Here is a 25,141-nt window from a genome sequence, read left to right on the forward strand (position 1 = left end):
CTGAACCAGGCCTAATCTGAAGAAATGAAAAACTGAGGACCCGAAAGCCCCAATTTCCCTTCACCCAGAAACCACCTGCAGAACTCGAACATACTAAAGTTCGTCTGGGTGCTTTAACTCAAACACAACAGTGCGTTTTTAAAAGTACATATGCAGGTCCTTTTTGACAATATTTCAATGTAAAAGTTTCTCAATTCCCATTTGCACAGACAAATGGCATTGGGATTTCATTAAATTTTTTTCCCGACTTTCCTCCGCTTGAGCAATGTTTCCTGATATTCGAACTCTTTTCAGACACACATGGTTTTTATTCATTACAGAGCCCTTTTTGTGCCATTTTGGCACCAAGTTTTGCCAAAACATTTCCCATCAAACTCTCGCACAAAAAGTTCTGCACTAGTTTTCTATAAATTGTGCTTCTAATAATGTTTGACAATGAATACAAGCTGTGTCATCATGACCACCACTTTGTGTTGCATTGAAATGGTCACTAGACACATCTGCTCCTCTCATTTACTCAAATGTAATGACATCGCAAAGCACTCGGGACAGAGCATACAGGACATGCACATGTGCAAGCACATGACAGTAACCAATTTATTGAATCAAGATCATGGTTCCCATGATTTTCTGTGAATGGTAGTTCTCCTGTTCATCAACAAGGACCGGTTCCACATCAGTCTTATAAATATTTTCTGCATCACTTTTATTTTGCGCACCCAGTACAAGTTTTTATGTCAATTAGCTCTGCAGGTGAAGAACAGGGAAGACTGGATGATTAGATAAAAGAAATTATTCAGATACTTAATGGAGACGAATATTTAATTTGACGAGGGACTGGAATCCTATAGCAGGAAAAGGAAAGATGGAAAAAGGTAGGAGAATGTGGACTGTGTGAACAGAATGAATGAGAAACGCACCTCGCAGAATTTTGCAAAGAGCATAATTTAACCATTGCAAACATTTGGTTTATGAATTAAAGTTGCTTACACGGAAGAGAACTGGAGACACAACAGTGTTTTAGAAAGCTTACATAGTGGTACGACAATGGTTTTGAAACCACATTTTAAACTGTAAGACATTTTCAGGAGCAGATGTGGACTCTGACCATAATTTACTGTTTATAAACTGCAGCTTAAAACTGAAGAAATTGTAAAAAGATAGGAAATTAATGTTGTGGAATCTACGCAAACTGAATGAGCCAGAGGTTGTTGAGAGTTTTAGAGAAGCATTTTGCAATGTTTGACTGAAATGGGGGGAAAGGAAGCGAATAGAAGACAAATGGGTGGTTGTGAGAGATGAAATAGTGGAGGCAGCAGACGACAAAGCAGGAAAAATTCAAGGCCTAGGAGAAATACTTGCATAACACAGAAGATATTGAACTTAATTAATCACAGGATACAATATAAAATGGATCAAATGAAGCAGATGAAAGGGAATACAGATAAGTCAAAAAATGAGTTTAACACAGAATGCAGACTGGTTCTGGAGGAAAGGCTAGAGGTAAAATGCAAGGCTCTAGAAGCATACATGACTAGCAGGAAGACAGAAGCCACGTACAGGAAAATTAAGGACACCTTTGGACAAAAGACAAGTAGCTGTATCAATCTCAACAACTCAGATGGCAAGCCAGTGCTAAGCAAAGGAAGGAAAGCTGAGAGGTGGAAGGAATATATAGAAGGTTTATACAAGGGAAATGAGCTTGAAGGCAGTGTTATAGAAATAGAAAAGAAAGTAAATGAATATAAGACAGAAATATAATACTGCAAGAATTTCACACAGCACTGAAAAACCTAATTGGTAACAAGGTTCCTGAAGCGAATGACATTCCCTCAAAACTATTGAGTTCCTTGGGAAAGCCAGCCCTCAAAAAACTATTTCACCTGGCCTGCAGGATATATGAGACAGTCCTCAGACTTAAAAAAGAATGTAATAATTCCAGTTTCAAAGAAGGCACGTGCTTACTTGTGAGAATACTACAGAATCATCAGTTTAATAAGTCATGATTACGAAACACTGACAAATTTTCTACAGGAGAATGGACAAAACTGATAGAAGCTGGCCTTTGGGGAAAATGTAGAAACATGAGGCAATATTGACTTTTTTTACACCCTATGACTTTTCTTATAAGTTAGGTTGAAGAAAGGCCATCCTACATTTATAGCATTTGTAGATTTAGAGAAAGCTGCAATGTGACTGTGCTAAAATCTTTGAAATTTTGAAGGTAGCTGGTATTAAATACAGGAATTGAAAGGTTATTTACAACTTTTACAGAAACCAGACTGCAGTTATAAGAATCAAATGACATGAAAGGGAAGCAGTGGCTGAGAAGAGATGAGATATGATTGACACCTATCACCAATATTATTCAACTGGTACACTGGAATGACAGTAAATGAAACCAAGGAGATAGCTGGAAGGTAATTACAGTTCAGGGAAAAGAAATAGATGTTTTGACAGAATTATATCATTGACAAACATCAGAGATGGCAAAAGGCCTGGAAAAGCAGTTGAATGGAATGCATACTGTCTTGGAAAGAGATTATAAGATGAACATAAATAAAAGTAAAAGAAAAGGGTAATGGAATTTAGTCAAATTAAATCAGCCTATGCAGAGAGAAATAGATTAGGAAATGAAACATTAAAAGTTATAGATGTGTTTTGTTATTTGAGCAACAAAACAACTGATTTTGGACAAAGCAAAGCAGACAGGCAGCAGCAAGAAAATTATTAATTTATTACATCTATTATACATTTACACATTAGGAGGTATTTTCTGAAGGTACTTGCCTCAAGTGTAGCCTTGTATGGAGGTGAAACATGGACAATAAGCAGTTCAGACAAAATGAGGACAGAAGCTTTTGAAATGTGGTGTTACAGAAGAATTCTGAAAATTGGATAGGCAGAATAACTAACAAATGAGGAGGTATTTTACCGAATGAGGGAAAGCAGAAATTTATGGCACAACTTGACTAAAAGAAGGGACTGGTTGATAGGACACACCCAGCAGCATCTAGGACCAGGCAATTTGGAAATGGAGGGAAGTGTGTGTGTGTGGGGGGGGGGGGGGGGGGGGGGGGGGGCAAAAATTCTAGAGGGAGATAGAGGATGAACATATTTAGCAAGTTCAAATTATATATGTCACAGTAGTTATGAAGAGATAAAAAGACTTTATTAGAATAAACCATCATGGAAAACTGCATCAGACAAGTTTTTGAACTGAAGGCCATAACACCAACTTCTAGAGCCCACCAATTCGGGTTTTTCATTGTTTCTGTGATATTATCCAAGAGTCAAACAAACCTATGACCACTGAGGGTCCAATGTCACATATTTGTCTAATGGTTCTCTTTTTTTGTGTGATAAAATGAAATGGGCATGTGGCATTGTTGGTTGGGAGGCCTCATTCGGGGAAGTTCGGCCGCTGAGTGCAAGTATTATTTCAGTCGATGCCACATTCAGCGATTCGCATGCTGGTGATGAGGATGAACTGATGATGAGGACAACGCAACACCCAGTCCACAAGCGGAGAAAATGTCAAACCCGGTCGGGAATCAAATTCAGGCCCATTGCGTGGGAGGCAAGCATGTTAAGCAGGCAGACATTTTTGTGTGATAATCACTCATAACTGGGAAATGTTCTTATTATGCTATACTTCATGGCAACAACAAATGAAATATAAGAGTTCTTGCTGAATGTAAATACTTCTAGATTAAAGGAGATCACTCGTTGAAAAGTAGAACCATTGAGTCATCAAAAGACACATGCAAAAGAAAGAAAACCTGCTAGCTTTCGGAGCTATTCTTTGACGAGACAGAGTAAAAAATATGAAAACAAGGGTAACATGAGTCATGCTTGGGTAGCTCAGTTGGTAGAGCACTTGCCCACGAGAGGCAAAGGTTCCAAGTTCAAGTCTCGGTCTGGCACACAGTTTTAATTTGCCAGGAAGTTTCATATATCAGCACACTCTGCTGCAGAGTGAAAATATCATTCTGGAGAGTAAAAAATACACCACACAAATGCCTCATGCCTCTACATGGTGTTGATACCATGTGTGTGTGTGTGTGTGTGTGTGTGTGTGTGTGTGTGTGTGTGTGTGTGTGTGCGCGCACGGCCGGTGCGGTGGGGGGGGGGGGGGGGGCGGGGGGTTTGCACTAGTGTTCTATACGGGGTGTTCTTTAGAAACCACACTTTCTTAAAATTCTTCCAGTAAACCAAAGTCAACCATTCACCTTCCATACTACTGCCCTTACATGCTTGTTTCACTTCAAATCCCTTTGTAATGTTATGCTTCCATATTTAATTGATGTGACTGTTTGAAAAAGGCATATTTGTGCCATCAGCTGTACGATTGCATGTTTATTCTCTACTGGTTTTGATTATTGCAATCATCTTCACAAGAGAAAAACACAGTCCATCATTTTTGTCATGTATGAGCCAACCAAATGTAGAAAATATATAATTGTCATAATAGCCCACCTTAACACGGTCCACATAAACACACTGTGCCTTGGCACAATTACAGTAGTGCATACTTGGTGATAACTCCACACCTGATAAAAATTATTATTAAATGTGGAGTTACCACCAAGTGTGCAATACTGCAATTGCGCCAAGACACAGCATGTTTATATTAGATGTGTTAAGACACACTATTATGACAATTATAAATGTTCTACATTGAGCTGTCTTTATATATGGTGAAATGTGTGTTTTATCCATTGATGTACACTGTGTTTCTCCTGCGAAGATGATTATTATGATTGAAACCGAGAATAAACATGAAGCTGTACAGCTTAGTCAACAACGACACCTTATTGTATACTACAACATTATCAGCAAACTGCCGCAGATCTCTGCTCACCCTGTCCATCGTATCATTTTGTACACGCAGAATAAGAGTGGTCCCATCACACTTCCTTGGGGTACTCTTGATGTTACCCTTGTCTCTGATGAGCACTCACCATCAAGGACAACATACAGGGTTCTAAGGAAAACATACTGGGTTCTATTACTTAAGAAGTCTTTGAGCCACTTGCATACTTTTGAACCTATTATGTACACTCGTACCTTTGTTAACAGTCTGCAGTGAGACACCATGTCTAATGCATTCTGGTAATCTAGGAATATGGAATACACCTGTTGCCCTTCATCCATAGTTCACACGATATCAAGCAGAGTTTTGTACAAGCCATGCTTTCTAAACCAGAGCTGATTTGTGGACAGAAGCTCTTCTGTCTCAAAGAAATTTATTATATTAAAACTGACAATATGTTCAAAGCAAGTGTATGAAGCATATCTGAATCATAAAGTGCCTATGTTAAAAACATATTTATATAAATGAGTTACATGCAACCTATGTAACAACTGTCAAGCTTGGGAGTAGTTTTATGATGATTACACTTATTCAGTTGAATAATTACTGTTATGACACAACTTTAGTGCCTATAGTATTGGTATAGTCCACATCAATCAAGCGTGCTAAGAAAAATTCTTACCTTTATAGTCTCTGATGTTACTGAGTGTAACACATGTTACACTTCAGGACTAAGTATGAAACCTGCATAATTTTTTTTTTTTTTTTTTTTTTTTGTTCAAAAAAATTCCTGGCCCCAGATTCAGGCGGATAAAGATGATGCCTTGATCATCATTTCATAGATGTGATTATTGGGAAAAATTTTAAACTGCCGTATCCCTGGAACAGTTCTAGATATTTTGTTAGCTTTTTCTTTATTTGAAAAATAATTACTTTATGATTACAATGACATCCTTGATTTGGACATACATATCAAAGTTCTTTTGCCGTAGCCTTTTGCTGTTTTCTTTTCCCCAAGAAATAACATTTTTATTTCAAGAATGCCAATGCTAATATTTTTTTCTGTTGATTAGTAGCATATAGTACTACATTCCCTGAAAAGTAGATTTCCACTTCTAAGTTGAACAGGTTATATAAACAACTGAAAATTTTGCCACACGTTAAAAGAGCTTCCATTACCAAATTATCACATATCGGACTCATGAAACAAAAACCTAGTCTTATCTGCAAAGAATTTTATATCTTCTGATACCTGGGTAAGAGACACATTTTTCGAACATATTAAGTGATTATAAAATACGCATGAAAGTTGCAAAACTTACAGGCTCCAAAGCACGCAACTTCTCTGCACTCTGCTTCAAACTAAAATCAGCTATTCAATGAACTAAAAATGTGTTCCATGGCATCATTATCTTCCCTTGAAATTTAGTGATGCCTTCATGTTGAACCAATGCAAACTGGAGCACACACACTCTTCAAAACACTGTAAACTGGAAATGTGAACTCATGGTGGTGTTTCTGCCTTGCAACTGGAAACTTATATCCAGCAGCTAGTCCATGTGACAGCATGAAGTTAACGACGACTTCATTTAACTCATAATTGATGTCTATAATCTTTGCAATCCACCAATCTCAATCGTACAAACATGGCACAAACATTCTTCTTCTCTGGTTGTGAATCTGAATATTCTCCTGCTGTTTCTGAGGTGTAGGCCAGACGAAGACATTTCTTCTTTCTTGCTCTTTAAAGTGCATGCAATGTGAAGTTTATCAATCACTTTGAGTCCAGAAATAAGTTTCCTGAATTCCTTTTACAGGGGTAGTTTGGCTGGACCATTCTTCTCTTTTCTGCTGGCAGAATTCAATTTCTCATTCTGACAAACAATGAGGGCTATAGATATGTACAATTTCATTGCTCTCATAAAATCATCAGCATTCAGAGTTGCTGGAAAGATAACATTTTGCTGCATGGTGCTTCAACAGCCCTCCATCATTATCAAACAGCCCCTTCCTGTGACCAATAGCACTGCATACCCACTCCACTGGTGCAAGTAACTTAGTCAGTTCAAACAGTTAGTAACGATTTTTGAAGTGACTAGAAGCACCATTGGCGATGATGATGATCTTTTCTGTTTGTGACTGCAAGTGAAGAATTTTGTGCATTGCCAGTAATTCGTGTGCTGTGTCATGCCCTGTGTCATCACTCATAACTGCAACACTTGTGATCTTATTCCAAAAAGATGTCACTCCTGTAAAAATTGAAATTTGGTCATCAATCATACCCTTGTACTTCTTGTAGGAAAATCACAGACCAGTTCTCACCAAAATCACAGTCAAGTACTAAACATGGTTCTTCAGCCTGTACATGTCCTTTCACTTCTGCACTGTGTTGTTGTGTTACTGCTTTCACTGTCCATTTCTGAAGTCCATCAACAAAACTGTCAATGGCAACAGTTTTCTTGATTAGTTTATTTTCCTCCCATGTTGCATATGTAACTTATGACAAGTCATCTGCTACGTCTTCTACACTCCTGGAAATTGAAATAAGAACACCGTGAATTCATTGTCCCAGGAAGGGGAAACTTTATTGACACATTCCTGGGGTCAGATACATCGCATGATCACACTGACAGAACCACAGGCACATAGACACAGGCAACAGAGCATGCACAATGTCGGCACTAGTACAGTGTATATCCACCTTTCACAGCAATGCAGGCTGCTATTCTCCCATGGAGACGATCGTAGAGATGCTGGATGTAGTCCTGTGGAACGGCTTGCCATGCCATTTCCACCTGGCGCCTCAGTTGGACCAGCGTTCGTGCTGGACGTGCAGACCGCGTGAGACGACGCTTCATCCAGTCCCAAACATGCTCAATGGGGGACAGATCCGGAGATCTTGCTGGCCAGGGTAGTTGACTTACACCTTCTAGAGCACGTTGGGTGGCACGGGATACATGCGGACGTGCATTGTCCTGTTGGAACAGCAAGTTCCCTTGCCGGTCTAGGAATGGCAGAACGGTGGGTTCGATGACGGTTTGGATGTACCGTGCACTATTCAGTGTCCCCTCGACGATCACCAGTGGTGTACGGCCAGTGTAGGAGATCGCTACCCACACCATGATGCCGGGTGTTGGCCCTGTGTGCCTCGGTCGTATGCAGTCCTGATTGTGGCGCTCACCGGCACGGCGCCAAACACGCATACGACCATCATTGGCACCAAGGCAGAAGCGACTCTCATCGCTGAAGACGACACGTCTCCATTCGTCTCTCCATTCACGCCTGTCGCGTCACCACTGGAGGCGGGCTGCACGATGTTGGGGCGTGAGCGGAAGACGGCCTAACGGTGTGCGGGACCGTAGCCCAGCTTCATGGAGACGGTTTGCGAATGGTCCTCGCCGATACCCCAGGAGCAACAGTGTCCCTAATTTGCTGGGAAGTGGCGGTGCGGTCCCCTACGGCACTGCGTAGGATCCTACGGTCTTGGCGTGCATCCGTGCGTCGCTGCGGTCCGGTCCCAGGTCGACGGGCACGTGCACCTTCCGCCGACCACTGGCGACAACATCGATGTACTGTGGAGACCTCATGCCCCACGTGTTGAGCAATTCCACCCGGCCTCCCGCATGCCCACTATACGCCCTCGCTCAAAGTCCGTCAACTGCACATACGGTTCACGTCCACGCTGTCGCGGCATGCTACCAGTGTTAAAGATTGCGATGGAGCTCCGTATGCCACGGCAAACTGGCTGACACTGACGGCGGCGGTGCACAAATGCTGCGCAGCTAGCGCCATTCGACGGCCAACACCGCGGTTCCTGGTGTGTCCGCTGTGCCGTGCGTGTGATCATTGCTTGTACAGCCCTCTCGCAGTGTCCGGAGCAAGTATGGTGGGTCTGACACGCCGGTGTCAATGTGTTCTTTTTTCCATTTCCAGGAGTGTAGATCAAGTGACAGTAAAGAGAGTCCTCCCTTTCCAGGGCAGCCACCACATTCACGAAACAAACAAGTCTCCTGCTTTACATAAAAGAGTATTAACGACTTCACATGTCCAACCAGTGAGTCATACATCACGTGTTCACATAAGTTCTTAGAGGTTACCACACAAAGTTAAAAAGTTGCAAAATAAACACATGAGCAGATATCTCTACGTGGGTGTGGAACCATTCACTTAGATTATTGTGCATAAAATTTTGATCTTCCTATGTGTAATGTTGTGTTTTCCTTCCTGTATTTGATAAAAGTTTCTTTCATACTGTGAGTTGTTTACTTTTTCACTTTCACTACTTTTTGTCCTTCAGCTGTTATTGTTATAGCCTTTCTTGTTGGCACTCTGGTGAGAACAAACCCTTTTACCTACGACTGTGCTATTTGAACATGTGCTTCTTGCACAGGATGACCATAAAAGCCATCTTTTCTTCCAGACACTCCTTTTAAAGAACTCACATGTCTTGATTTGCTCACCATGTATTTTGATGGTGATGGAAAACCATTTTCTTTGAAAATGAATCTGGTGTAATAATTAACATGTCCACATTTTCATTGTAGGATGCTCACATTTCAACATCTGAATTGACATTAATGAGAAATTCCTGGCGAGTTGGGCAAGCTTCCTTTCATTCATTTTCTTCTGAAGATGGAATTTATACTTAGAGTGTGGTCAGTTTTGCTTTGGTGTACTGCCTCACAGCTTCAGTAATTTCTCTGCGCTTTCTTGATGCATAGAGCATGACTTCACTGACAATGGCTTCTTAGCAGGACAAACAACTACCTCTGTACTGGACCGATTCACAAAATGTAATTCTTCTTGTATACATGCAAAATTTGCATCATCTGCACCATGAGAGACATCACCTTGTTCAGTTACTGACATCACTGATATTCTGCCAAAACCATTAGAAGATGGAAGGCCATCACTGGAAATATCTTGACATTGAAACAGAGTCTTGAAATGAGCACAACTATTCCCAACCTGAAGACAGCCTGTTTTTCTACTAGTTTTGTGCATTACTCTTTCATGGATATGCAAATAGTTAGCACAATTCACTCTTCTGTGGCCCCAGTCAAACAGTTCTTTCCACCAAACACCCTACAACTCTATCAATCAGCAGAATCCTCATCAAAACTTAGACACAGTATTCCCTGGATGGTCACAGATTTCGTACAAGGCTCTGAAATAAAGAAATTAGCTATGAACAACTTCAGTACAGAAAATGGCACTGAACAACTGCAACAAAGAAATTGCCAAGAAACAACTGCAACAGAGAAACTATAGTAATGAACAAGAAATTAGCCAAAGACTGTTTATGAAAATTATTCATCTTAAAAGCGGAAGTTCAACTTTTCAGGTACTGTAGTACTGTATGTACTAATCAACAGTAAAAATATGACATTAAAAAAAAATCCTTAAAAAAATAAAAAACAACCATGAGATGGCTTCAGCAAAAGAAGTTTGACATATATGTCCAAACTGAGGATATCATTGTACTCATGAAGTAATTATCTTTCCAATAAGAGAAAAGCTAATACAATATTTAGAACTGTTACTGAGATACAGCATTTTAAAATTCTTCCCAAGATCACGAGCAAAATGGTACTCAGTGTCAGCCTCAGTGGCTTTTATCTCGAGGCAGGATTTTTTTTTGGACAAAACAAAATAATAATAATAACAGCTTCTTGCTTAGTCCTGAATTGTAACATATGCTAAATTCAATAACATCTGAGACTTAGAAGGTAACCTCCCTGCCTGCATTGATTAGGCCTATAGTATTTTTGTCAGCATTTTCTTTTTGCCTTCTACTAAGTACTTACACTTATCTTTATGAGAAACAATCCTACCCCATGGCCTCTTAGTCAACAATATCACAGCATCTTTCTTGACATGCATTTTAAATATCTCTTTCATGAGACATAAGTCAGCAGCTTTTATCCCTCTCACAATAAAAAAGACCCTGAGCTCTATAAGAACTTATCACAGTTACCTTCTGTAAAGATTTGTACTTCATACCCAACACCAAAATTTTAAAGGTAAGGTTCCACTGTGCGCAAAGAAAAATCTTTGCATCAGGAAGCTAAACCTACCACTCTGAGTCTCGCAGCCAATGACGACTTACAATTTTGTTTTTACAAACTGATTTGTTAATTATTCAGTTATCTAACTCTTCCTTCCTTGTACTTCATGCCTCACTGGTGTCTGTAAATCTTCTGTGTGAGAGGCTATATGTTTGCTCTATCGAATGACAGTCTACTTTAACATGAGGCAGTTTTAGTGTTACCTGTGTTAACTATTCTGTCAATATACTACAGTTACCTTGTCTAATAACACTTGAAATATCTTGTGATAACATTTGCCTACAAGTAACGTAGTGCAATCTTCACTTTTGATATTTCAAAATCTCTTCCAAAGTAACATATGTTTATAGCAGTATTCATAATGTCTGCAAGTACAATCAATGTCAGTCAGTCATTCCATGAATCATTTTGCACTATAGATTGCAATGATATGGAATGAGTCATTTTACCTTCACACTGCAAATTAATTTGTACATTTGGTTTTATTCTGGACATCAAGTTTTTAATATATATAACAAAAAGAAAAAAGATAGATGTGATTTAGTAATTCCTACCCACCACCTTTCACACATTACAGTAATATAAATTCTTTTACAGAACAGAATTAGTTGTCGAGGGGAAACGTGCTCAGTCTATTTTCAAATATACTCTGCTGTCTGACAGACATTTTATATCAATGGGTAAGCGATCAAAAATCTTTGTTGCAGCATTGTGCAGCCCTTCTTGTGCTAAAGACAACTTTAATGCAGAGTAACAAATGTCTTTGTATATCTGGTATTGTAGTTATGTGTATCACTGTTCATGTAGTGGGCAATTCAAAACAAACTTCATGAGTGAATAAATATAATATGAAGCAATAGTCAGAATGCCTAATTCCTTAAACATGTGTCTACAAGATAACAGTGGGTGTACACCACATATTATTCTTGTGGCAAAGTTTTGCACAATGAAGACTTCCTTTCTTAAACATGAGTTGGTACCCTACAACATTATTTCATATTACATTACTAACTGAAAACATGTAAAATATGTCAACTTACTGACATGACTCTCTCCAAGATTTGCAATGATTCTAAGTGCAAATGTGGCTGAACTAAGTTGTATTAGGAGTTTCAAAATGTGCTTTTTTCAATTTAAATTCTCATGAATACCAATACCTAAGAATTTTGAAGTTTCCACCATAGTTATTATTTCCAGATCATGCGTTACACTTATCATTGGTGTAGTTCTCTAGATGTGCAGAATTGAATATGTTGGGTCTTTTTAAAACTGAGGGTGAGACCATTCACAGAAAACCAGTCAGTGTTACTTTTAAGAACTTTGTTTACCATTTCTTCTGTTTCTGTACACATGCTCGAATTGATTACAATACTAGCGTCATCCTCAAAAAGACCTAATTTGTATATTAGATGGAATATCATTTACATTACTGAGGAACACTAATAGGCCTAAGAATGTCTTTAGCATATACGGTGGATGATCGCTAGTTATTAAAATGGCACAGGAAACATTACTTTAGTCACATAAGCAGTTGACAATATATGCAGCCACCTAGTGCAACTGTTAGATGTCTTACAAATTATCCTGGAAGACACTAATGTCCTTTTTATTTTCTTCTCAGCCTCTCCCCCTCTGTATTACTGGAAACTATCATTATACTCAATTTCTTGCAGTATAAAAAATCTTTCACTTATGTTCAGCTAGTTACGATTGAAGTTCCCTTCCTTTCCACCAACACCCTACCAATAAATCAGTGTACGCTGATATATAGTACACACTATCAATGCTGAATGTTCAGAAGCAACAATTTGAACAATTAAAATCAATATTAGGCTGACTGCATATTATTTAGACTCTTATCAGAAATACATCTACAGGGACACTTGTAAGTACTTCTTGCCCATTAAGGAAGCTACTGAAAAGAAATACAGAAGCACACAAATGGTAAATTAAACTGTTTAGCAACAAAAAACCTAAATACAAAGATTCTAAGAAACTAATTTATTTTCATTTCCAAAATTGATATAATCTGAAAACAATCAGATTATATCAATTTTGAAAATGAAAATAAATAGATAGTTATATGCTTCTGGCATTTTATGAATACTAGAACAGATATCAGTATAAGCAACATCTCACTGCTGTAAATAAAGCACACTCATTGGCGGGAAAAAAAGGCTGCTGTAAATGTTGGAACTGCTGGTTTAAGTGTGTTCCAATTACACTGTGGATGCTCCTTCATATTCCTTGAAGCAATTCTTGTGTTTCTAGAAATGGTAGCCGTAGGAAAATTGGAAATTTTAGGTCGGTTTGTTTCATCACCACCAGCACTGCATTTGGGTGTCAATTTCAGCTCTTAGCACTATAAATAATTAAAACATTGATTATAAAATTTACCACGGACGTCTCCATTACTTATGTTACTGACGTCGTAAACATATCGGGAAACTTTATTGGGTTGGAAATAGTAAAACAAAAGCCATCTTTTTCAGATTCTAACACACGCACATAATTATCTACTGAATTTCGTTCTTACGTTTTATTTTCCACTGCTTTGCTACAGAAATGTATGTAATATGCAACCACGCAATGTGTAAAGAGGCACCTTCGGAGTAGGTGACGATGCTGATACAATAGGATCAAATAAAATGTGAATCAAGCAAGTATGCCTGCACTGCATTACGAAGAACTGTAAGGTAGCGCTGTGCATTCAATGCGTCTCAGTAATGTACAAACTAAGAAAAACGGGGACAAACAATATACAAAAATACCTTATTTTCACTACTAATGCAAGTTTTAAATACTACTTAGTCTGAAGAACGAACTCAAATAGGGTGCCTGCCATTGCTGCGTATTTGAATAACCTAACTTTCTTATTTAATAATCTTTTCCATTCGGGCACCTTAAACTGACAGTTCTTGTTTTTCCTTAGCCTCCAAAATTTATGCGAATACTGTCTACGAGTCAAGGCTTGCCGAATACGAGAACTGAGTTTCTTGTTACGGACAATATGTTTAACGTTGCTAAAGTTGTTTCCGACGCAATTTCAAAACAACATTACAAAATGCAGTCGCTTGAGCGATCAAACACAATTAGCTAAAGATTTTTTTAATATACTTACTTTCGAGGATCTTTAGCGTTGCATCTTGTTGCAGCTTACTCTTAAAAGAATTGAAACCAAACTTTTTCAGTTGCTTCAATAAACCGGCGTTGCTCAGGTCAGCAGCTTCCCCAGCAAACATTTTACGCTGGATTATAGCCTTCCACGAAATTTAATATACGGACCAAATAACGTTCACCGCATCTTCACTTCTTGAAAAGTAATCTGTGTGTATAAATTACTGTGTCATTTGATGACCACAACAAAACAGACGTTTTTCCTACATGTTTTGATTCAACATCCTATCATCACAACACAGACGATATACAACTATTGCAGACTCTGTCTCTGTTTCCCGGAAATCGCAGGTGGGACAGAGATGATAGGCAACTAAGTATTGATGACAGGCAGGAGTGCCATAAGTGCTGGTAAGGCATTACGATGTTTGCAATTAAAAGACATTTGTGCTGCTTGCTGAAATTTTGTTTCACTGGTTGCAGTTAATGTGCCTTCGTCTATCCAAATAAACTGGTCTACCACATATTAATTTATACAACAGTTTTTCCGAAATTTGCCTGATTTTCCGTACGAGACCACGTGTGAAGTTTGGCAAGCAACCGTGCAAACGAAAGACAGTAAGACTAGAGTGATGATGGAAGAAACACAAATTTTCCACACTTATTATAACAAACCTATCCGTACGCATATCATGTAGGTCTATCTCAGTATATTGTGCGTGCTTGAAAGTTACTACAGTTTCAACAGTATGTCTATGTTTGTCATGAGTACAACCTGATCTAAAAACAGTTTAGTTCCGAAAAAAAACATAAGTGAAATTTTATACGAGGAAACTTCAAATGCCCCACTGCAACTATGTACCTACTTCTAGAAAGACATTCGTTATGTAACTAATTTAGTATGATACTAGCTTCAAAGGCCAGAGGAAGGCAAGGACATACTGGAACTCAAAATGGTTCAAATTGCTCTAAGCACTATGGGACTTACCATCTGAGGTCATCAGTCCCCATACTGGCACTATCCGAGCTCCGTTTACACTTAGTCTGAAAACATGTTTTTGTTGGCAACATTATTTCCGACAAAGTCCGCAACTATGTTTGCTTTCATGTCCCCGCCTACACTTACGACTCACATTTCTATTTGTGTATTCGATTCATCTCCAACACTGTCCGGCACCGGTAGCTGAGTGGTCAGCGTGACGGAATGTCAATCCTAAGGTCCCAAGTTCGATTCCCGGCTGGGTCGGAGATTTTCTCCGCTTAGGGACTGGGTGTTGTGTTGTCCTAATCATCATTTCATCCCGATCAACGCGCAGGTCGCCGAAGTGGCGTGAAATCGAAAGACCTGCACCAGGCGAACGTTCTACCCGACGGGGTGCCTTAGCCAGACGACGTTTCATTTTATATTTGCAACACTGGAGCTGGCAGCAAACATCTCACGTTGTGCATTCGCATTGTGTATTACGATGTGTTCAGAGAAGAAAATGAATTACTAATATGTGATCCTGCGTTATTAATACTCGACAACTAAAGCAGACAAAGACTGGTTGTCGTGTTAGATACACTACAGCAGACGTAGCGGGAAACATGCAGTATGCGAACTGGATTTGGAATAAGGCACTACTTTTCGTAATTTCACAAGGATGTTACCACCCAATTTTAAAATTCTAACGAGTTTGATAGAGGCATTTGTTTCAAAGAAAGTCTCAAATTTCAGAAAAGCAGTTCCTGTGAAGCAGGAACTTGCTGTTAGTCTTGGGTTTTTTTGGCAAGAAGAGATTCCTGCAAAGCTTTGCATATTTGTTGTATATTTCAAAGCCATCTATATCTCAAATAATTCTTGCAGTTTGTGAAGCACTGGTTAAAGTATCACGCAAAAGCAACCCATTTGCTGAAATAACACTAATGTATGTTTTATTGTGTATTGAATACCTGTAATAAATTAATACATCCAACTAAATCCTCTATATCGTAATCGATACTAACAAATGGACTTTAGTAAGTATATGATGGAACAGCAGAATATGCAACTGTAGTCCGTTTCGTGCCTTATCGAAGGTCACTAGGCAACCTTTCTATATAAATTTAGTTCCACCGCACTCATTAACTGATACAGTTCGTCTGTAGTGGGTTAGCAGGAATCTGCGTCTTTTCTGCTCCGCTGCAGCTGGTATTAAACAGTCCAGTAATTTTCTGGATGCAGCTCTGTTTTAACTTGGAATCTTTATAGTTTGAACTTCATAAATTCCTAATGCACTCCATCTGCCTCATAGAGTGTGATAACATCAATGTCTGTTAGCTTTACAGGACAACAGATATTTGAACTGTGAGACAACAGAGTTATTACACTCTGCTACAAGAACTCATTATGTTATATCTTAGTCATAACTTAAATAAACACTAGGACCATACAGTGGCATTTAGAGGTTGCAGGACAGAAACGAGGTTTCCTTTGATCCGTACACTGCCATGGATCACCGTTTTTGTATCTGCAATATGCTGCAAACATCGATAGACCAGAAATAGGCACAAAAAATTTTGCAAAAATTCCTGCAAAACATGTTTAAAGCTCAGTATAAACACGACTTAGATACAGAGCACACGTTAAGAGTGATTTAAGGTAAAACTAAATATACACTGCTGGACAGAGATTTGATCACCTTTCCTCATGTAGGCGAGTTTTAAAATACAGATTTTTTCTACCTTTCTTAAAGAATTCCGTTCTTGTAAATTATAGGCATCCTCTAACAAACCTGTTTCAACACAATATGCAAGTTACGACCAGAAAAATGTTTTAGATATTTCTGCAGTTTGAAGCTACCTGTGACACACTGATTACTTACCTTCAAAAGAATTTCCACACTTACTTTCTATGTATTACTTTTAGGAGTCCTTATCTTGTTGACAAGAAGCTTAATTTGTCTTGAAAGCTTATACATTTTGATGTACTGATGAGTTTATAAGACTTCCACAATACATGGGTTGGGTTGATTTGGGGGAGGAAACCAAACAGTGAGGTCATCAATCCCATCGTATTAGGGAAGAATGGGGAAGGAAGTCGGCCACGCCCTTTCAAAGGAACCGTCCCAGCATTTGCCTGAAGCAATTTAGGAAAATCACAGAAAACCTAAATCAGGATGGCCAGACACGGGGCTGAATCTTCATCGTCCCGAATGCGAGTCAAGTGTGCTAACCACTGCGCCATCTCTCTCAGTCACAATACATTTTATAATTTGCGCTAACCTGTACTCATCCAAGCCTGTACACCAAAAGGAGACAGAAACTCACCCAAAAACTGTAGGCTTATTGTGCTACTGCTAGTAATATTAAAGGTATTAAACCCACAGTGAGAAACCAATTAAATGAATTTTTAAATTAATGAATCTCCTACAAAGGTCAGTATACATTTCCATTGGACTAACTACAATTAAGGTCATTCTAGATGTATTATTTGCTTAACATGGTTTTAAAAACGTACAACACACCCTTGCCACTGTCGTGAACCATAGCACCACATCACATAATATCCTAAAGTGGAGTAATGTAACTAATGAGGCAACTAAAAGGTTGTGTTAGTCGAGACCTCTTTCTCATAGCTTCTGATGTTTCTTTCTTTTCCACTGACGTTAGAGTCGACATACTAATGCAGTAAGATATCTACCGATCATGGTGCAGACCTTAAGGAACTGGTGCAGAATTAATCTGCATCTTATCAGTATGTCCAAACAGCATCTAACCTATCATTACAGAACAGGTACACAGACTAATATCGATGTGAACAATCCTAATCAGCGTGCTCCACTGAAGATAGCCTTGTAGAGGAAATACGTCGAAATTAAAGTAAGTAATCAATTTTCTAAAACTTATACTAAGACATTTAGTTTTATTTTCACAGGTGATGTTATCCTCCATGTTGAGCAGCATCCAGAAGAAGGTGATTTGCCCCCATTGGGTGAGAGTCTTGGCTTCGTTGGGTTGTTGATGATTGAAAACATAGCTGCAATTTTGATGGACTGAGACACACCTGAGTTTAGAGAAATATACATTTTTTAAAGTTCTTGATAAATATGCTATAGTTCCAGAGCTCTCTGTACAAAATTTGAAGATTTTTGTAAAATTTCGAGAAAAAAACATTATGACCACAATTCTGAATAACTGTGAAGTTGGCATCCAAATTTCGAGAAACACACTTTTTTCTGAGTTCTTAATAGATATGCTTTTGTTCTAAAATTCTCTGTACAAAATTTGATTTGGTCTTCAGAATTTCACGAAAAAAATGTGATCACAAAACTGAATTGCTGAGTAACTGTTACTAGACATGGGAAAACTCGTTCATCTTTGGGAAACAGCTCACTGGTGGTCGTTAGTTTTTGGGAACCATTCATTCTTTGAGTTAGCTCCCCCCTCCATGAACTCAAATATTTTCAAAATGTCACCAGAATGAAAACTGTGATCGTAGGTTGGAGTTGGGAGTTGTGCAAAATAGGCTGTGGACGAATTGAGTTTTAGGAAAAGTAATGTGCATATTGCAATTTGGTAGTCGCTCTGTGCTATATGATTGATTTGAGAAAACTCAGACTTATTGTCTGAATGACTGCAAGTTCCACAAATACAATAAGTGAAAATGGGCTGTGCAGATTAGTATTGAAATTACGCCAATGGCGGATCAGTGCCACATCGGAGTGAAGAAAAATAAAACTCGTAATGCAATGAAAAATGGAATTCTCACATGACCTGGTTAACTGATAGCAAAACAGCGCTTAAGCGACTCAAAATACGTTGGTATAATGCATGATGGCGCCGACTGGTTTGATTTCCTGGGAATGCTCACAGTGCTTGTACACAGTGTTGATCTGCTGGTTCTCATCCCAGTGTCCGCTTGCATACCGGTAGCAGTGCCAAGGCTCTGTAATTCACGAATCATTAATTTTGTATAGTGGCTTAATCTCTTGAAGTGATGCACATCTTAGGTGCTTACAAAATTAAAATGCATAGAGAAGTACATTTACAACAGGTAAATGTTAGATTTAGTTCCTTACAATAGGTAACAACATAAGGTTAGAGCATACAACTATCCATCATTTATCGTACTCTGTCAAAGGGAAAGACTTGGACATCGTTTATAGCATAGTAATAATTCGACTTTGTGCAAATTCAGACAAAGCTGAAAATTCGCTCTCTGTTTGAATACCAAGTTCCTTATCTACAAAGGTTAAAAGTTGTTGAGTTCACACAAATACTGCATGTCCATAAATTTTGTTTTCTCATACATTTTAAATCGGTGGTCAATAATGGGAAGTGCACAGACATACAGTACCAATTACATTTTGTTGTTGGTGTGCGGTGGCTTAGTTCAGATATGACTATTGGACATGGCACACAATGTTCACGTGATATAGTGTTCACAGGGAAGTTGGTGATGGAAATAAATTTTGAGTTTCTGTGCATAGGAATCCAGCGACACTCTCTTGGCAGCACACCCTCTTGAAGGAAGTGTCATCAGTTCATTTCTGAGGTAACTGTACACCTTACATTCAGTAGGAATGCTGCTTACTTGTCCTGATGTTCATTTAACAGCCCACCAGGAATTGCGATTACACACAATGCACTCATTCTCTATTCCAACACATGACTGGTCACTGTTTATCAGACATACACCACTAGTCTGTTTTTCATTATAACAGAACTCCAGTTATCTCCATACATAAGTTCTTATTAACTATGGGCTTTTATCTTTACACTTTTTTTCTGTCCATGTCATTTTATCTGTTAATATTATTCTGATTACTAGTACATCTTTTTACAAAGTTCTTCTAACAAATTTTCAGCCTTTTGAAATATGGTTTAAAATCTGGTTTACTATTCACATAGCATGAAGTTAGTATTTCATCTACACTCCTGGAAATTGAAATAAGAACACCGTGAATTCATTGTCCCAGGAAGGGGAAACTTTATTGACACATTCCTGGGGTCAGATACATCACATGATCACACTGACAGAACCACAGGCACATAGACACAGGCAACAGAGCATGCACAATGTCGGCACTAGTACAGTGTATATCCACCTTTCGCAGCAATGCAGGCTGCTATTCTCCCATGGAGACGATCGTAGAGATGCTGGATGTAGTCCTGTGGAACGGCTTGCCATGCCATTTCCACCTGGCGCCTCAGTTGGACCAGCATTCGTGCTGGACGTGCAGACCGCGTGAGACGACGCTTCATCCAGTCCCAAACATGCTCAATGGGGGACAGATCCGGAGATCTTGCTGGCCAGGGTAGTTGACTTATACCTTCTAGAGCACGTTGGGTGGCACGGGATACATGCGGACGTGCATTGTCCTGTTGGAACAGCAAGTTCCCTTGCCGGTCTAGGAATGGTAGAACGATGGGTTCGATGACGGTTTGGATGTACCGTGCACTATTCAGTGTCCCCTCGACGATCACCAGTGGTGTACGGCCAGTGTAGGAGATCGCTCCCCACACCATGATGCCGGGTGTTGGCCCTGTGTGCCTCGGTCGTATGCAGTCCTGATTGTGGCGCTCACCTGCACGGCGCCAAACACGCATACGACCATCATTGGCACCAAGGCAGAAGCGACGCTCATCGCTGAAGACGACACGTCTCCATTCGTCCCTCCATTCACGCCTGTCGCGACACCACTGGAGGCGGGCTGCACGATGTTGGGGCGTGAGAGGAAGACGGCCTAACGGTGTGCGGGACCGTAGCCCAGCTTCATGGAGACGGTTGCGAATGGTCCTCGCCGATACCCCAGGAGCAACAGTGTCCCTAATTTGCTGGGAAGTGGCGGTGCGGTCCCCTACGGCACTGCGTAGGATCCTACGGTCTTGGCGTGCATCCGTGCGTCGCTGCGGTCCGGTCTCAGGTCGACGGGCACGTGCACCTTCCGCCGACCACTGGCGACAACATCGATGTACTGTGGAGACCTCACGCCCCACGTGTTGAGCAATTCGGCGGTACGTCCACCCGGCCTCCCGCATGCCCACTATACGCCCTCGCTCAAAGTCCGTCAACTGCTCATACGGTTCACGTCCACGCTGTCGCGGCATGCTACCAGTGTTAAAGACTGCGATGGAGCTCCGTATGCCACGGCAAACTGGCTGACACTGACGGCGGCGGTGCACAAATGCTGCGCAGCTAGCGCCATTCGACGGCCAACACCGCGGTTGCTGGTGTGTCCGCTGTGCCGTGCGTGTGATCATTGCTTGTACAGCCCTCTCGCAGTGTCCGGAGCAAGTATGGTGGGTCTGACACACCGGTGTCAATGTGTTCTTTTTTCCATTTCCAGGAGTGTAATTACATACACATAAAAGTCAGGATAGAGAAACGTCACTACAACACATCATTAAATAAAGTACGAGTGCAAAATAACTTAGTAGCTACTACTAGGAATGATACAATTACAAAACAAACAAATGCTCATCAAAAAGGAGCAGAAGAAAGAAACCTCTAATTACAAGTTTTGCATCAGCTGTACACTACCATTCATACTGCACAGCTGTCTTTTGGGTAAATGCACTATTTGTGTTTACATTGTATGTAGACTAATACATAATGTACATGTGTGTAATCATGTTGTGTTTAGATGATACATGGCACACAGTGCAGTGTATTTGCATAAATGTTACATTTCTTGTCAGATCGTCATTCTCTGACACTTTTCTATTTGCACAGTTTTTTATTATCATCTTTTACTTTCTTCATAATTACCTGGCACAAATTCAACGTGTTAAGTGTATAAAGCATTCAGCTATGTATAAGTGTGATGCCGTATGGTCCCTCATAAATACGTGCCCACTTGCTGTTATATCGTTTGAGCTGTTAAGATTTGCGGAGAGTTCTGGGCAAAACATAATTTCCTGCTTCATAAATATGCGTGTTTCTGAGATTCTTGTGATATTGTGATTTTCTAAGAAGCCCTTGACAAGTGAGTGTGATAAACACGGGTCTTACCTTTGCATCATAGGGTTCTGCTTGCCTTAGAAATTTCAGAAGAGGATCTACACACTTGTAGCTTTCTCTGACATTCAACACGAAGTCCGCAGGTGTGCATTGTGTGTCATAAATAAGAAGATGGTTCACTATCTGCACAAACAGATCAAGATAACACACCCAATGTGCGTGCTGGTTATAGGTATAAGTGTGTATGAACCTGTTCAATTCACTAAACTCATGTTTTCAAGGATTTGCTTGAGAATTAAACTATGATATTAAAATTATTTGTACGCCATTATTTTGCAAAAATTGGCTGCATTTCTAACCATCGAAGGAAGATACATTGTCTGTGAACAAGTTGGGTTTTTCTACTGAGGGAATATAATCATTTGAGACTCTTTTGACTATTGTGCACCCATTGGAGATTTTGCAGAATATAGCTTTACATACTTGAAAAAAATATTATGTATTGCAGTAATATATTTCATACTTCCACAGGTGGTCGAGTGTAAAACAGCAATGTCAAGAGCTGCAGTTTCAAGTGATTTACTTGGAAAAATAGAGTGCAGTTCAGTCTTAATAGTTTTGTTGATGGATTTTGCTTTTTGGGAGATGACACAAGTGGTTAGTGCTTGATGTACTTTCCGTCGCCTATTGGGAAAGTAGCTAAATAGATCATGTTTCCCTCCATGCTTTGAGGTGCCGTAGTGTCCCCAGGCATGATGTACATAATAAATACGTTTATCTACACATTCAGACAGAATGCGTATACACCAAGTGTTTTTATTAGGATGTCTCCTGTAGAAAAATACGTCATTGTGTATGGCGTAATATCGTTTCAAACTGCCTATCTTACTCTGTTTTAACTGGTCCTCACCTTGTGCCAACACAGTTCTGCTTCTTGTAGTCCTTTCATGTTTCTGCACAAGTCGGTGTAGTATTGTCTGTAGTGTTTGTCTTTCATGAGTAAAATACAATAACCTGTTACTTGTTGTAGTGTTTCTGTATTTTCTGTAAGACCTTGTGGCAGTCTAGATAATGCCTTAGCTACGAAGTTTTGTTTCATGCTATATGAATAACTTCAAATGAATATTCATGTAAAGACAATGGCCAATGCAGTAGGCATGGTGTAATAATTTGCATGACATGAAAAAAAACGAAGCTTTATAGTAAGTGAAGTTTTTGAATGCCCACAAAGTAGCTAGTGTTTCTAATTCTGTCGCTGAATAGGAACACTCCCATTCCTTGAGTGTCGTACTTGCAAAGCTGATCACTTTTACTTCGTACTTATCCTGTTATTGACAAATTTGAAACAGACATGTGCCCAAAGCTGTTCAAAAAAATGTTCAAATGTGGGTGAATTCCTAAGGGATCAAACTGCTGAGGTCATCGGCCCATAGACTTACACACCACTTAAATTAACTTATGCTAAGAACAACAAACACAGTCATGCCACCGCGCGGGATTAGCCGAGCGGTCTAAGGCGCTGCAGTCATGGACTGTGCGGCTGGTCCCGGCGCAGGTTCAAGTCCTCCCTCGGGCATGGGTGTGTGTGTTTGTCCTTAGGGTAATTTAAGTTAAGTAGTGTGTAAGTTTAGGGACTGATGACCTTAGCAGTTAAGTCCCATAAGATTCCACACACATTTGAACATTTTTTTGAACACCCATGGTCAAGGAAGGACTCGAACCCCTGGCAGGAGGGCTCAAACCTGTGTTTGAGGCATCTGTGGCGACATAAAAATCTTTGATCATATCAGGGTGACACAAGATATCGAACTAACTGATGTTTCTTTTATCGTGGTAAAATCAGTGGTGCAGTTCTGCGTCCAAAGCTATAAAGCGTTCTCCTTAAGTAAACTTAGTAATGCTGTACTATTTAATAATTTATGTGGAATGAAATATCGGAAAAATTAGTGTAATCCAAGCTTTTAACTGCTTCTTGGTGTTTGGATATGAAAAATTTATAATTACACTGATTTTTATTGGGATCTGGTGGGATTCCATATGAAGATATTATGTGTCCTAACCATTTGATCTCCTCTTTCGCAAACTTAGATTTTTGCAAATTTGTCATTCCACCTGCTTGTGAAAACTTTTCTAATGTTCTTTCTAGAAAGTGTAGGTGTTCTTCCGAATTATCTGTTGATATGAGAATGTAAGCAACATACAGTGTTACACTTTCTAACACTTTTGGATCCAGTATTGTGTCTAAGGTCGTGATGATTACTCCAAAACTAACATTAAGTCTGAAACGTAGCACACAAAACTGGAAACTACTACTGCCAAAAAGAAAGGCGATATACTTTCTAGATTCTGGTGTTAATTTAAACTGCCAGTATGAACTCCTTAAAACAATACTTGTAATGTATTTGTTAATGTATTTGACACCATGGAATTTTTGTAACTACTCATCAAAATTTTCACGTCTTGTACGTAGAAGTACAGTTATTTTATTTACGGCTAATGCATCTAACATGAGACTAATAGTTCCATTAGATTTGGTTACCACTAACAGGGGACTATGGTAAAGTGATACAGATGGCTCAATTATGTTACATTCTAGCATCTGCTTGGTTTCATCTCTCACTGCTGCTCACTTTGACCAGAGGATCATATATGTGTTGTGCCAAAATACATCATGGGGATTAACTTCCATGCGGTAAAAATCTGTTTTCATAACACCTGGTTATCATGTAAATACCTGTAGATAGTGCAGTAACAGATTATATAATTTATCTTGTTGATCCTTTGTAATTGCTGTACATTCAATCACTTTGTCACCTAGGAGTTTCTTTGAATCTGATATTTCACCCTTTGTTATGGGGAGGCTCATGTTATGACTGTCATCATTGCCTAAGAATTGTATATGATAGCTCTGGCAGTATTTGCTACGATTTAACTTTTGTTTGTCCATAATTACTTCAATCTCTCCGCCATTGTACGGTAAGAAACATTTTCCTGATGAGAAATCAGTTATTGCGTCTTTCTCTTTGAGAAAATTTACGCCTATCAGGCAGTCAGTAACTAAATGATCAATTACTAGAAACTGGCATTGTATTGCTCCATTACCCCACTCAGTTGTCACAAAGACACAAAAATCTGGATTCTAACTCATGTGACTTAACGCCAATTGCGCTCATGATTTGGCATTACTGGACAGGAAAAGTGGCATAGGGCCTAGTT

The 25,141-nt window shown here is 39.4% G+C and overlaps 1 protein-coding gene across 1 annotated transcript in view; it reads right to left on the reverse strand.

Annotated features, from left to right (window-relative positions):
* Nucleotides 1-14,345, reverse strand: part of LOC124554911 (ATP-dependent DNA helicase Q5-like) — a 309,389-nt gene extending 295,044 nt beyond the window's left edge. Inside the window, exon 1 of the mRNA XM_047128599.1 lies at nt 14,006-14,345. Within this exon, the coding sequence (XP_046984555.1) occupies nt 14,006-14,126 (121 nt within the window). The 5' untranslated portion in view covers nt 14,127-14,345. The remainder of the gene's footprint in view (nt 1-14,005) is intronic.
* Between the last annotated feature and the right edge of the window lie 10,796 nt (nt 14,346-25,141).

Source organism: Schistocerca americana, chromosome X (assembly GCF_021461395.2).
Source record: "Schistocerca americana isolate TAMUIC-IGC-003095 chromosome X, iqSchAmer2.1, whole genome shotgun sequence".
In the NCBI taxonomy this organism is placed as follows: Eukaryota; Metazoa; Arthropoda; class Insecta; order Orthoptera; family Acrididae; genus Schistocerca; species Schistocerca americana.